The sequence below is a fragment of the Gobius niger genome (assembly GCF_951799975.1).
Source record: "Gobius niger genome assembly, chromosome: 23".
NCBI lineage: Eukaryota > Metazoa > Chordata > Actinopteri > Gobiiformes > Gobiidae > Gobius > Gobius niger.
In genome coordinates, this window is record NC_136874.1 from 155,837 (window position 1) to 172,296 (window position 16,460).

General features: G+C 44.4%; 1 protein-coding gene across 4 annotated transcripts in view; it reads right to left on the bottom strand.

The window, feature by feature from the left end:
- The window catches only part of LOC306981831 (formin-like protein 2), a 42,201-nt gene continuing 25,741 nt past the window's right edge, over positions 1-16,460 (bottom strand). The window contains exons 14-28 of one of the 4 annotated variants that reach the window (XM_079581549.1): positions 16,075-16,250; positions 15,707-15,855; positions 15,382-15,591; positions 15,142-15,266; positions 13,015-13,214; positions 12,378-12,612; positions 9,734-9,802; positions 9,492-9,572; positions 8,000-8,129; positions 7,061-7,221; positions 3,660-3,761; positions 1,768-1,875; positions 1,152-1,272; positions 245-373; positions 1-206 (exon numbers count right to left, since the gene is read on the bottom strand). In XM_079581549.1, the coding sequence (XP_079437675.1) occupies positions 288-373; positions 1,152-1,272; positions 1,768-1,875; positions 3,660-3,761; positions 7,061-7,221; positions 8,000-8,129; positions 9,492-9,572; positions 9,734-9,802; positions 12,378-12,612; positions 13,015-13,214; positions 15,142-15,266; positions 15,382-15,591; positions 15,707-15,855; positions 16,075-16,250 (1,953 nt within the window). In that variant the 3' untranslated portion in view covers positions 1-206; positions 245-287. Of the gene's footprint in view, positions 374-701; positions 737-1,012; positions 1,047-1,111; positions 1,273-1,767; positions 1,876-3,659; positions 3,762-7,060; positions 7,222-7,999; positions 8,130-9,491; positions 9,573-9,733; positions 9,803-12,377; positions 12,613-13,014; positions 13,215-15,141; positions 15,267-15,381; positions 15,592-15,706; positions 15,856-16,074; positions 16,251-16,460 lie in introns of those variants that run through there. The other 3 variants (XM_079581548.1, XM_079581550.1, XM_079581551.1) reach the window with 3 other exon arrangements.

Below are 16,460 nucleotides of genomic sequence, written 5' to 3' on the forward strand. Positions count from 1 at the left end.
TGCTGTCTCTCGTTGGGCTCTGATTGGTCAGAGCTCCTCCAGGTGGGCGGGCTCTGATTGGTCAGTGCTCCTCCAGGTGGGCTCTGATTGGTCAGTGCTCCTCCAGGTGGGCGGGCTCTGATTGGTCAGTGCTCCTCCAGGTGGGCGGGCTCTGATTGGTCAGAGCTCCTCCAGGCGGGCTCTGATTGGTCAGTGCTCCTCCAGGTGGGCGGGCTCTGATTGGTCAGTGCTCCTCCAGGTGGGCGGGCTCTGATTGGTCAGTGCTCCTCCAGGTGGGCTCTGATTGGTCAGTGGTCCTCCAGGTGGGCGGGCTCACAGAGGAAGCGTGAGCTGCGTTTGGCCGATCGCGCCGTGAACGGCACCGTCTTCAGAGCTGAGACAAAAACACAGAAGACAGAGTCAAACCCTCTCTACATCCCAGTCCTGATGCAGGTGGTCCTAATGGTCCTGATGGTCCTAATGCAGGACCCTAACCCTAACCCTCCAATGTAAACTTGTAAACTGTAGTGGGCGTGTCTCACCTGTAGTGGGCGTGTCTCACCTGCAGTGGGCGTGTCTCACCTGTAGTGGGCGTGTCTCACCTGTAGTGGGCGTGTCTCACCTGCAGTGGGCGTGTCTCACCTGCAGTGGGCGTGTCTCACCTGTAGTGGGCGTGTCTCACCTGCAGTGGGCGTGTCTCACCTGTAGTGGGCGTGTCTCACCTGTAGTGGGCGTGTCTCACCTGCAGTGGGCGTGTCTCACCTGCAGTGGGCGTGTCTCACCTGTAGTGGGCGTGTCTCACCTGTAGTGGCCGTGTCTCACCTGCAGTGGGCGTGTCTCACCTGTAGTGGCCGTGTCTCACCTGCAGTGGGCGTGTCTCACCTGCAGTGGGCGTGTCTCTACTGGCCGTGTCTCACCTGCAGTGGGCGTGTCTCACCTGCAGTGGGCGTGTCTCACCTGTAGTGGCCGTGTCTCACCTGCAGTGGGCGTGTCTCACCTGCAGTGGGCGTGTCTCTACTGGCCGTGTCTCACCTGTAGTGGGCGTGTCTCACCTGCAGTGGCCGTGTCTCACCTGTAGTGGGCGTGTCTCACCTGTAGTGGCCGTGTCTCACCTGCAGTGGGCGTGTCTCACCTGCAGTGGGCGTGTCTCACCTGTAGTGGGCGTGTCTCACCTGTGATGATGTCCTCGATGGCTCCGTCCTTGCCCTCGTAAACGTGTCCTCGTTCTTTTCCTTGACGTCGCCGCAGCTCCGTGATCAACTCCTGCTGCTGCCGCTTCCCACGAGACGGAGACTGGAACAGGAAACAGGAAGCATGAAACAGGAAACAGGAAACAGGAAACACGTTAAGGGGGCGGCTCCAGGTCACTTTAATGTTGTGGATAAATATAAATAGATGTATTTATTTTCTGAATCTTTGGGATCAATCTCTTTTAAGAGATACATGAGACTCATGTATGTTCAGGAACATGTCCCGACCAAACAGACCAATGAAGACGTGCTGATCTTCAGTCAGAAGATCCAGGACTTTACAAAGACTCGACTGAAGGACTTGGTTTAAGGTAAAGGGTTAGAGGATGTGTTTACGCTGGGGTGTCGGGGGTTAAAGGTCGGGGGGGTGTCTGACCTTTGACTCCTGTTTGGTAAAGGGTTAGAGGATGTGTTTACTCTGGGGTGTCGGGGGTTAAAGGTCGGGGGGGTGTCTGACCTTTGACTCCTGTTTGGTAAAGGGTTGGAGGATGTGTTTACGCTGGGGTGTCGGGGGTTAAAGGTCGGGGCTGTGTCTGACCTTTGACTCCTGCTCCTGCTGGAGCTCCTCCTGGAGCTGCTGCTCCTCCAGTTTCTCCAGAAGCATCTGCTCCTGACGCCGCCGCGCCTCGTTCTCCTCCTCAGCCAGCTGCCACAGATCGATCAATGATCAATCAATAATCATCTATTATCATCAATATTCATCAATATTCATCAATATTCATCAATAATCATCAATAATCATCAATAATCATCAATAATCATCAATAATCATCAATAATCATCAATAATCATCAATTATCATCAATTATCATCAATTATCATCAATAATCATCAATAATCATCAATAATCATCAATAATCATCAATAATCATCAATAATCACTAATCATCAATAATCCTCAATAATCACTAATCATCACTAATCATCAATAATCATCAATAATTATCAATAATCATCAATAATCATCAATAATCATCAATCATCAATAATCATCAATTATCATCAATTATCATCAATAATCATCAATAATCACTAATCATCAATAATCATCAATAATCATCACTAATCATCAATTATCATCAATATTCATCATCAATAATCATCAATAATCATCACTAATCATCAATAATCATCAATCATCAATTATCATCAATTATCATCAATAATCATCAATAATCACTAATCATCACTAATCATCAATAATCATCAATAATCATCAATAATCATCAATTATCATCACTAATCATCAATAATCATCACTAATCATCAATAATCATCAATAATCATCACTAATCATCACTAATCATCAATAATCATCAATAATCATCATCAATCATCATCACTAATCATCAATAATCATCACTAATCATCAGTAATCATCACTAATCATCACTAATCATCACTAATCATCAATAATCATCAATAATCATCAATAATCATCAATAATCATCACTAATCATCAGTAATCATCACTAATCATCAGTAATCATCAATAATCATCACTAATCATCAGTAATCATCAATAATCATCATCAATAATCATCAATAATCATCAATAATCATCATCAATTATCATCACTAATCATCACTAATCATCAATAATCATCAATAATCATCACTAATCATCACTAATCATCAATAATCATCAATAATCATCAATAATCATCATCACTAATCATCAATAATCATCAATATTCATCAATAATCATCAATAATCATCAATAATCATCAATGATCATCAATAATCATCATCAATTATCATCACTAATCATCAATAATCATCAATAATCATCAATAATCATCATCAATAATCATCAATAATCATCAATAATCATCAATCATCATCACTAATCATCAATAATCATCACTAATCATCAATAATCATCAATAATCATCATCAATCATCATCACTAATCATCAATAATCATCACTAATCATCAGTAATCATCATCAATAATCATCACTAATCATCAATAATCATCAATAATCATCAATAATCATCAATAATCATCATCAATAATCATCAATAATCATCAATAATCATCAATAATCATCATCAATCATCATCACTAATCATCAATAATCATCACTAATCATCAGTAATCATCAATAATCATCACTAATCATCAGTAATCATCATCAATAATCATCAATATTCATCAATATTCATCAATAATCATCAATAATCATCAATCATCAATAATCATCAATAATCATCAATAATCATCATCAATCATCATCAATAATCATCACTAATCATCAATAATCATCATCAGTAATCATCAATAATCATCACTAATCATCAATAATCATCAGTAATCATCAATAATCATCACTAATCATCAATAATCATCAGTAATCATCAGCCCCTCTCATTAACTACAGTCTGTATCAGACTCTAAGGCTCATAATGATCTCAGTCTCACTGACCCTGTAGGCTTTGATGAAGCGAACGAAGATCGGGAAGAAAACTGACGGAGGCATCGTCTTCGAGCTCTCGCCGAAAAACTTCACCACGTCCTCGAACGCATCCTGGAAACACAGCAGAGTTACAGACTGTCCTCGAACGCATCCTGGAAACACAGCAGAGTTACAGACTGTCCCTGAACGCATCCTGGAAACACAGCAGAGTTACAGACTGTCCCTGAACGCATCCTGGAAACACAGCAGAGTTACAGACTGTCCCTGAACACATCCTGGAAACACAGCAGAGTTACAGACTGTCCCTGAACGCATCCTGGAAACACAGCAGAGTTACAGACTGTCCCTGAACACATCCTGGAAACACAGCAGAGTTACAGACTGTCCTCGAACGCATCCTGGAAACACAGCAGAGTTACAGACTGTCCCTGAACACATCCTGGAAACACAGCAGAGTTACAGACTGTCCCTGAACACATCCTGGAAACACAGCAGAGTTACAGACTGTCCCTGAACACATCCTGGAAACACAGCAGAGTTACAGACTGTCCCTGAACACATCCTGAAAACACAGCAGAGTTACAGACTGTCCTCGAACACATCCTGGAAACACAGCAGAGTTACAGACTGTCCCTGAACACATCCTGGAAACACAGCAGAGTTACAGACTGTCCCTGAACACATCCTGGAAACACAGCAGAGTTACAGACTGTCCTCGAACACATCCTGGAAACACAGCAGAGTTACAGACTGTCCCTGAACACATCCTGGAAACACAGCAGAGTTACAGACTGTCCCTGAACACATCCTGGAAACACAGCAGAGTTACAGACTGTCCCTGAACACATCCTGGAAACACAGCAGAGTTACAGACTGTCCCTGAACACATCCTGGAAACACAGCAGAGTTACAGACTGTCCCTGAACACATCCTGGAAACACAGCAGAGTTACAGACTGTCCCTGAACACATCCTGCAAACACAGCAGTTTTACAGACTGTCCCTGAACACATCCTGGAAACACAGCAGAGTTACAGACTGTCCTCAAACACATCCTGGAAACACAGCAGAGTTACAGACTGTCCTCGAACACATCCTGGAAACACAGCAGAGTTACAGACTGTCCTCGAACACATCCTGGAAACACAGCAGAGTTACAGACTGTTCCTGAACGCATCCTGGAAACACAGCAGAGTTACAGACTGTCCTCGAACACATCCTGGAAACACAGCAGAGTTACAGACTGTCCTCGAACACATCCTGGAAACACAGCAGAGTTACAGACTGTCCTCAAACACATCCTGGAAACACAGCAGAGTTACAGACTGTCCTCGAACGCATCCTGGAAACACAGCAGAGTTACAGACTGTCCCTGAACACATCCTGGAAACACAGCAGAGTTACAGACTGTCCTCAAACGCATCCTGGAAACACAGCAGAGTTACAGACTGTCCCTGAACACATCCTGGAAACACAGCAGAGTTACAGACTGTCCCTGAACGCATCCTGGAAACACAGCAGAGTTACAGACTGTCCCTGAACACATCCTGGAAACACAGCAGAGTTACAGACTGTCCCTGAACACATCCTGGAAACACAGCAGAGTTACAGACTGTCCTCAAACACATCCTGGAAACACAGCAGAGTTACAGACTGTCCCTGAACGCATCCTGGAAACACAGCAGAGTTACAGACTGTCCCTGAACACATCCTGGAAACACAGCAGAGTTACAGACTGTCCCTGAACACATCCTGGAAACACAGCAGAGTTACAGACTGTCCCTGAACGCATCCTGGAAACACAGCAGAGTTACAGACTGTCCTCGAACACATCCTGGAAACACAGCAGAGTTACAGACTGTCCCTGAACACATCCTGGAAACACAGCAGAGTTACAGACTGTCCTCAAACACATCCTGGAAACACAGCAGAGTTACAGACTGTCCCTGAACACATCCTGGAAACACAGCAGAGTTACAGACTGTCCTCGAACACATCCTGGAAACACAGCAGAGTTACAGACTGTCCCTGAACACATCCTGGAAACACAGCAGAGTTACAGACTGTCCCTGAACACATCCTGGAAACACAGCAGAGTTACAGACTGTCCTCGAACGCATCCTGGAAACACAGCAGAGTTACAGACTGTCCCTGAACACATCCTGGAAACACAGCAGAGTTACAGACTGTCCTCAAACACATCCTGGAAACACAGCAGAGTTACAGACTGTCCCTGAACACATCCTGGAAACACAGCAGAGTTACAGACTGTCCTCGAACACATCCTGGAAACACAGCAGAGTTACAGACTGTCCTCGAACGCATCCTGGAAACACAGCAGAGTTACAGACTGTCCTCGAACGCATCCTGGAAACACAGCAGAGTTACAGACTGTCCTCGAACACATCCTGGAAACACAGCAGAGTTACAGACTGTCCTCAAACACATCCTGGAAACACAGCAGAGTTACAGACTGTCCTCGAACGCATCCTGGAAACACAGCAGAGTTACAGACTGTCCTCGAACGCATCCTGGAAACACAGCAGAGTTACAGACTGTCCTCGAACACATCCTGGAAACACAGCAGAGTTACAGACTGTCCCTGAACGCATCCTGGAAACACAGCAGAGTTACAGACTGTCCTCGAACACATCCTGGAAACACAGCAGAGTTACAGACTGTCCTCAAACACATCCTGGAAACACAGCAGAGTTACAGACTGTCCCTGAACACATCCTGGAAACACAGCAGAGTTACAGACTGTCCCTGAACACATCCTGGAAACACAGCAGAGTTACAGACTGTCCTCAAACACATCCTGGAAACACAGCAGAGTTACAGACTGTCCTCGAACGCATCCTGGAAACACAGCAGAGTTACAGACTGTCCCTGAACGCATCCTGGAAACACAGCAGAGTTACAGACTGTCCCTGAACACATCCTGGAAACACAGCAGAGTTACAGACTGTCCCTGAACGCATCCTGGAAACACAGCAGAGTTACAGACTGTCCTCGAACACATCCTGGAAGATGAAAATACAATAAAATAGCGGGGGGGGGGGGAAAGTGTCGGAAAAGCAACAATAACACAAGTTAGTTTTGTTGGTCTTAGCTTTCAAATAAGGCTTTACTTACTGGCCTATAGGCTGTAAGATTTTAGAATTGGGTAAAGCTGGAAAATGGGGGCGGGGATATGAGGTTAAAACAATACAAAGCTGAGGTCATCAGGTTCTGAGTTATTTACATCATGTTTGTTTCACTAAACCAACGTTTTGTAGATTTAAACTTTTTGGTGATTTTATGAACAAAAATAAATGAATCATTTGCATTTTGTTCCCCGGCGACGGTTACCCCGGCGACGGTTACCCCGGCGACGGTGACCCCGGCGACGGTCACCCCGGCGACGGTTACCTGGGCGATGCGGGCGTCCTCCTGCAGCTTGTGCAGGCGCGTCTCGTGGCGGCTGATGAAGTCTTTGAGCGTGGCGTTGTGGCTGACGCTGAACTCTCTCCAGGTCAGCTCCATCCCCCTCTGCAGGTCCTTCACGTCCGAGAGCACGTTCTCCAGGCTCACTGCAGGGGGCGCACACAGTCACATCATCAGCAGGTCCTCTGGGACATCATCTGCATGCCCCCTATAAACCCCTCAGAGCCAGACTACAGCTGGGCCACATCAGCATATTGGACAAAACAAGTCCGTTTTCTCACATTCTTTGACATCGGAGATAAACTCGATATATCGTCTACAACATCCAAAGTGCGGCCCGGGGGCCAAATGCAGCCCTCAGACCAAGTTTTGGTGGCCCTCTGCCTTTTTGCTGAATCGGGACACATCATCAGAGATGGTTCTTTTTATTTGAAATGTAATAATTCCACACAATTCTAACCAAACAACTAACCTTTTACTGTGAGACTGAGCTGCATGAAGGTTTTGAGCAGAAATAAAGGTGTGGCGCAATTTAAACCTCTGCTAGTCAAAGGTTTTGCGGCGCTAACCACCGATCTGTGGCCCTTCACCCTGTGAACGCTTCAGTATGCGCCCCCCAGGAAAAAAGTTTGGACGCCCCTGGTCTACAAGATCAAATGTCTGTTTGGAAGAAATGTAAATTTACAACATCGACCAGTTTTAATCGAAACCCCCAAAATTATTAGAAAATCTAGTCCAGACGACTGCTTTAGGAATCCCTCTCTCTTATTGGTTACCGGCTGCTCTCTGATTGGTTACCGGCTGCTCTCTGATTGGCTCGTTTAAACCCTCCTGCTCTCTGATTGGTTACCTCCTGCTCTCTGATTGGTTACCGGCTGCTCTCTGATTGGCTCGTTTAAACCCTCCTGCTCTCTGATTGGTTACCTGCGGCTGCCTTGTCCACGTAGTGCAGCTCGTTGTAGAACAGCGCCACCGTGTGGTATTTCTCCTGGACCACGTTGGAGATGTAATGCAGCAGAGTCTGAGTCCGGTCTGTGGACTTGGTTTCCAGCAGCTGAGGAGACAGAGGGGAGGACTTTACCGATACGATACGATACGATACGATACGATAACGACACGATACGATACGATACGATAACGATACGATACAACCAGCAGCTGAGGAGACAGAGGTGAGGACTTTACCGATACGATACAATACGATACGATAACGATACGATACGATAACGATACGATACGACCAGCAGCTAAGGAGACAGAGGTGAGGACTTTACAGATACGATACGATAACGACGCGATAACGACACGATAACGTCACGATAACGACACGATAACGACGCGATAACGACACGATAACGACACGATAACGACACGATAACGTCACGATAACGACACGATAACGTCACGATAACGACACGATAACGACACGATAACGTCACGATAACGACACGATAACGACACGATAACGACACGATAACGTCACGATAACGTCACGATAACGACACGATAACGTCACGATAACGACACGATAACGACACGATAACGTCACGATAACGTCACGATAACGACACGATAACGACACGATAACGACACGGTAACGACACGATAACGACACGATAACGTCACGATAACGTCACGATAACGACACGATAACGACACGATAACGACACGATAACGTCACGATAACGACACGATAACGACACGATAACGACACGATAACGTCACGATAACGACGCGATAACGACACGATAACGTCACGATAACGTCACGATAACGTCACGATAACGACACGGTAACGACACGATAACGACACGGTAACGACACGATAACGACACGATAACGTCACGATAACGTCACGATAACGACACGATAACGACACGATAACGTCACGATAACGTCACGATAACGACACGGTAACGACACGATAACGACACGGTAACGACACGATAACGACACGATAACGTCACGATAACGTCACGATAACGACACGATAACGACACGATAACGACACGATAACGTCACGATAACGACACGATAACGACACGATAACGACACGATAACGTCACGATAACGACGCGATAACGACACGATAACGTCACGATAACGACACGATAACGACGCGATAACGACACGATAACGTCACGATAACGACACGATAACGACGCGATAACGACACGATAACGACACGATAACGACACGATAACGTCACGATAACGACACGATAACGACACGATAACGACACGATAACGACACGATAACGACGCGATAACGACACGATAACGACGCGATAACGTCACGATAACGACACGATAACGACACGATAACGTCACGATAACGACACGATAACGACACGATAACGTCACGATAACGACACGATAACAACACGATAACCCTAGAATAATAATCCATGTCTTACCAGGTCCAGACTCTGTAGTTTAAATCCGTAAACGGCGCCACGTTTACTGCTGTTCATGTAGTTCCCCAACGCCAGGATCACCTACGGGTTAGAGACGGGTTAGACTTGAACCGGGACTGAACCGGGACTGAACCGGGACTGAACCAGGACTGAACCGGGACTGAACCGGGACTGAACCGGGACTGAACCGGGACTGAACCGGGACTGAACCGGGACTGAACCGGGACTGAACCGGGACTCACCTCCAGGATCTTCTTGAGTTTCTGGGATGACTTGATGGAGACGGAGGCTGCGATCATGGCGTGGAGTTGCTGCAACAGAAACAGGGGTTACGGTCAGTCGGTGCTGGTTAGTCAGTGGTTATATTAGTTAGTGATGGTAGTTAGTCGGTGGTTACACTAGTTAGTGATGGTAGTTAGTCGGTGGTTACACTAGTTAGTGATGGTAGTTAGTCGGTGGTTAGACTAGATAGTGATGGTAGTTAGTCAGTGGTTACACAAGTTAGTGATGGTAGTTAGTCAGTGGTTGTATTAGTTAGTGATGGTAGGTAGTCGGTGGTTACACTAGTTAGTGATGGTAGTTAGTCGGTGGTTACACTAGTTAGTGATGGTAGTTAGTCGGTGGTTGTATTAGTTAGTGATGGTAGGTAGTCGGTGGTTACACTAGTTAGTGATGGTAGTTAGTCGGTGGTTACACAAGTTAGTGATGGTAGTTAGTCGGTGGTTGTATTAGTTAGTGATGGTAGGTAGTCGGTGGTTACACTAGTTAGTGATGGTAGTTAGTCGGTGGTTGTATTAGTTAGTGATGGTAGTTAGTCGGTGGTTACACTAGTTAGTGATGGTAGTTAGTCGGTGGTTAGACTAGATAGTGATGGTAGTTAGTCAGTGGTTACACAAGTTAGTGATGGTAGTTAGTCGGTGGTTGTATTAGTTAGTGATGGTAGGTAGTCGGTGGTTACACTAGTTAGTGGTGGTAGTTAGTCGTGGTTACACTAGTTAGTGATGTTAGTTAGTCGGTGGTTAGACTAGTTAGTGATGGTAGTTAGTCGGTGGTTAGACTAGTTAGTGATGGTAGTTAGTCAGTGGTTACACAAGTTAGTGATGGTAGTTAGTCAGTGGTTGTATTAGTTAGTGATGGTAGGTAGTCGGTGGTTACACTAGTTAGTGATGGTAGTTAGTCGGTGGTTACACTAGTTAGTGATGGTAGTTAGTCGGTGGTTGTATTAGTTAGTGATGGTAGGTAGTCGGTGGTTACACTAGTTAGTGATGGTAGTTAGTCGGTGGTTACACAAGTTAGTGATGGTAGTTAGTCGGTGGTTGTATTAGTTAGTGATGGTAGGTAGTCGGTGGTTACACTAGTTAGTGATGGTAGTTAGTCGGTGGTTGTATTAGTTAGTGATGGTAGTTAGTCGGTGGTTACACTAGTTAGTGATGGTAGTTAGTCGGTGGTTAGACTAGATAGTGATGGTAGTTAGTCAGTGGTTACACAAGTTAGTGATGGTAGTTAGTCGGTGGTTGTATTAGTTAGTGATGGTAGGTAGTCGGTGGTTACACTAGTTAGTGGTGGTAGTTAGTCGTGGTTACACTAGTTAGTGATGTTAGTTAGTCGGTGGTTAGACTAGTTAGTGATGGTAGTTAGTCGGTGGTTAGACTAGTTAGTGATGGTAGTTAGTCGGTGATTATATTAGTTAGTGATGGTAGTTAGTCGGTGGTTAGACTAGTTAGTGATGGTAGTTAGTCGGTGGTTATATTAGTTAGTGATGGTAGTTAGTCGGTGGTTACACTAGTTAGTGATGGTAGTTAGTTGGTGGTTAGACTAGTTAGTAATGGTAGTTAGTCGGTGGTTACACTAGTTAGTGGTGGTAGTTAGTCGTGGTTACACTAGTTAGTGATGGTAGTTAGTCGGTGGTTACACTAGTTAGTGATGGTAGTTAGTCGTGGTTATATTAGTTAGTGATGGTAGTTAGTCGGTGGTTACACTAGTTAGTGATGGTAGTTAGTCGGTGGTTATATTAGTTAGTTATGGTAGTTAGTCGGTGGTTATATTAGTTAGTGATGGTAGTTAGTCGGTGGTTACACTAGTTAGTGATGGTAGTTAGTTGGTGGTTAGACTAGTTAGTGATGGTAGTTAGTCGGTGGTTACACTAGTTAGTGATGGTAGTTAGTCGTGGTTATATTAGTTAGTGATGGTAGTTAGTCGGTGGTTACACTAGTTAGTGATGGTAGTTAGTCGGTGGTTACACTAGTTAGTGATGGTAGTTAGTCGGTGGTTACACTAGTTAGTGATGGTAGTTAGTCGGTGATTAGACTAGTTAGTGATGGTAGTTAGTCGGTGATTAGACTAGTTAGTGATGGTAGTTAGTCGGTGGTTAGACTAGTTAGTGATGGTAGTTAGTCTGTGGTTACAATAGTTAGTGATTGTAGTTAGTCGGTGGTTACATTAGTTAGTGATGGTAGTTAGTCTGTGGTTAGACTAGTTAGTGATGGTAGTTAGTCGGTAGTTACACTAGTTAGTGATGGTAGTTACCTGTGGTTAGACTAGTTAGTGATGGTAGTTACCTGTGGTTAGACTAGTTAGTGATGGTAGTTAGTCGGTGGTTACATTAGTTAGTGATGGTAGTTAGTTGGTGGTTAGACTAGTTCGTGATGGTAGTTAGTCGGTGGTTACATTAGTTAGTGATGGTAGTTAGTTGGTGGTTAGACTAGTTAGTGATGGTAGTTAGTCGGTGGTTACATTAGTTAGTGATGGTAGTTAGTCGGTGGTTACACTAGTTAGTGATGGTAGTTAGTCTGTGGTTAGACTAGTTAGTGATGGTAGTTACCGGTGATTATATTAGTTAGTGATGGTAGTTAGTCGATGGCGAGACTAGTTAGTGATGGTAGTTACCGGTGTGAGCATGAGCACGTTGTCGCTGAAGTTGCCCATGAAGGTCATGATGCTCATCCTCTGCGTGAGGCGCTCGATGCGGCTGAACTGCATCATGAATCGATCCTCGTGACTCAGCGCCTCCAGAGGTTTACGGTCTCGCTCGTACTGACGCAGGACTTTGACCTCGGCCTCCGTCGGCAGGAACCGCATCAGGCACTCCACGAAGTCCACGCGCACCGTGCGGAGGTCGAACCTGGGACCACAGGAGGTTAGTCACTGATCCTGGGACCACAGGAGGTTAGTCTCTGATCCTGGACCACAGGAGGTCAGTCACTGATCCTGGACCACAGGAGGTTAGTCACTGATCCTGGACCACAGGAGGTTAGTCTCTGATCCTGGACCACAGGAGGTTAATCACTGATCCTGGACCACAGGAGGTTAGTCTCTGATCCTGGGACCACAGGAGGTCGGTCACTGATCCTGGACCACAGGATGGAGTATTCTGGGGTACTCACGTCTGTATGGCCCTGCAGATGGCCTCGCTCTGATATCTCTGTGATTATGGTGTTTCTGAGGTACTCACGTCTGTATGGCTCTGCAGATGGCCTCGCTCTGATATCTGGTGTGTGATTATGGAGTATTCTGAGGTACTCACGTCTGTATGGCTCTGCAGATGGCCTCGCTGCTCTGCCCCGCCTTCCTCAGCGTGATGGCCAGGTTCTTGGCGCGGTTGGCCTCCAGCAGAGACACTTTTGAGGCGCTCTGGGGCATCTTCTGTCGGGACAGGGTCAGGTCCACGGCCGGACCCTGAGCTTTGGTCTTAAACATGTCCTCGAACTGCTCCATGTTCAGCTCCTGAGACACAGAACAAACTATATACTATATACTATATACTATATACTATATACTATATACTATATACTATACACTGTATACTATACACTATACACTATATACTATATACTATATACTATACACTATATACTATATACTATACACTGTATACTATATACTATATACTATATACTATATACTATACACTGTATACTATACACTATATACTATATACTATACACTGTATACTATACACTATATACTATATACTACACACTATATACTATATACTATATACTATATACTATACACTGTATACTATATACTATATACTATATACTATACACTGTATACTATACACTATATACTATATACTACACACTATATACTATATACTATATACTATATACTATACACTGTATACTATACACTATATACTATATACTATATACTATATACTATACACTGTATACTATACACTATATACTATATACCACATACTACACACTATATACTATATACTATATACTATATACTACACACTATATACTATATACTATATACTATATACTACACACTATATACTATATACTATCTACTATATACTATATACTATACCACATACTACACACTATACACTATATACTATATACTATATACCACATACTACACACTATATACTATATACTATATACTATATACTACACACTATATACTATATACTATATACTATATACTACACACTATATACTATATACTATATACTATATACTATATACTATATACTACACACTATATACTATATACTATATACTATATACTACACACTATATACTATATACTATATACTATATACTACACACTATATACTATATACTATATATTATACACAATACACTATACACTATACACTATACTCTATATACTATACACTATATACTATATACTATATACTATATACTACACACTATATACTATATACTATCTACTATATACTATATACTATACCACATACTACACACTATACACTATATACTATATACTATATACTATATACTATACACTGTATACTATACACTATATACTATATACTATATACTATATACTACACACTATATACTATATACTATATACTACACACTATATACTATATACTATCTACTATATACTATACCACATACTACACACTATACACTATATACTATATACTATATACTATATACTATATACTACACACTATATACTATATACTATATACTATATACTATATACTATACCACATACTACACACTATACACTATATACTATATACTATATACTATATACTATATACTACACACTATATACTATATACTATCTACTATATACTATATACTATACCACATACTACACACTATACACTATATACTATATACTATATACTATATACTACACACTATATACTATATACTATATATTATACACAATACACTATACACTATACACTATACTCTATATACTATACACTATATACTATATACTATATACTACACACTATATACTATATACTATATACTATATACTACACACTATATACTATATACTATATACTACACACTATATACTATATACTATATACTATATACTATATACTACACACTATATACTATATACTATATACTATATACTACACACTATATACTATATACTATATACTATATACTATATACTATATACTACACACTATATACTATATACTATATACTACACACTATATACTATATACTATATACTATAACATCCATGGGGTGGTCATGGGCGGGCGGGGTCAGGGGGCGTGGTCAGGGCGTGGTCATGGGCGGGCGGGGTCAGGGGGCGTGGTCAGGGCGTGGTCATGGGCGGGCGGGGTCAGGGCGGGGTCAGGGGTCGTGGTCAGGGCGGGGTCAGGGGGCGTGGTCAGGGGCGGTACCTGCAGGATGGACTCGTCGTCGATGTCGTTGAACACGGTGCCGTTGATCTGACTGGGCTTCAGAGCGACCCAGTTCAGGACCGGCATCCGGAACTTAGTCTGGATCGGCTTCTTTATCTTCACCGCTGGAACAGAGAGAGTCAGAGTCAGAGCCAGAGGGCCCCTCAGAGTCAGGGGCCCCTCAGAGCAGTTTGAGGGTCCGTCGGCGTAATAATAATAATAATAATAATCTAAACTCACAGAACAGCTTGAGGGGTCCGTCGGCGAGGCCGGAGCTGAAGATGACCGTTGCGGCGCCGGAGCCTGGGAGGGGCGGAGGGGGTGGGGCCATGGGGGCGTGTCCCGAGAGCTCACTGGTCCTGCAAGGGGGAGGGGGCGGGGCTGGTGGGAGCGTGTGGGGGGAGGGGGGAGGAGGCGGAGCCGGAGGGGGCGGGTACGGGCCGTTCGACACTGACACAGAGAGAGAGAGGGTTATGAGGATTATGTCACATCACAGACAGGCGTGTGTGGGCGGGACTTCAGGCGTGTGTGGGCGGGACTTCAGGCGTGTGTGGGCGGGACTTACTGCAGTTCAGCACTGGCGGCAGCGGCGGCATCATGGGCGGCATCGACGAGGACCCGCAGGGGGGAGGCGGCGGCGGAGGAGGGGGCGGCGGCATCTCAGACCCGCCCCCGACGCCAGGACTCAGGCTGTGATAGGTCACGGTCTCAGGGCTGAAACACGAAACACCAGAGCCGGATTTATTTCAGATTCATGAAGCAAACGGGAAACTAGGGCCTCGGTCTCGAACCAGGAAACAGAACTCGTATGACAGATTTACACAGTAAATAATAAAACACAAAAACATGTACGAAATATAAAAACATAGAAAAATTACATTTGGAAAAAATGGGGGAAATAGGGATAATATTAGTAATAAATAATCTAATGACCTGGGCGACAGGTGTGGGGGCGGAGACTCGGACACGCCCCCGTCGCCCTCTCCTCTCTGATTGGCCGGGCTGAGGTCAGTTCGCTCCAGGCGGCTCTGGCGGCGGATCGTCTGGTCCTTCTCCTTCACCATCCGCCGCAGCGTGTGGACCTGCGTGTTGGCGCTGGCGTAGCCCTCCTGTAACCACGGCAACCAGACAATTACCCACCCCTCACGGCCCTCCTGTAACCACGGCAACCAGACAATTACCCACCCCTCACGGCCCTCCTGTAACCACGGCAACCAGACAATTACCCACCCCTCACGGCCCTCCTGTAACCACGGCAACCAGACAATTACCCACCCCTCACGGCCCTCCTGTAACCACGGCAACCAGACAATTACCCA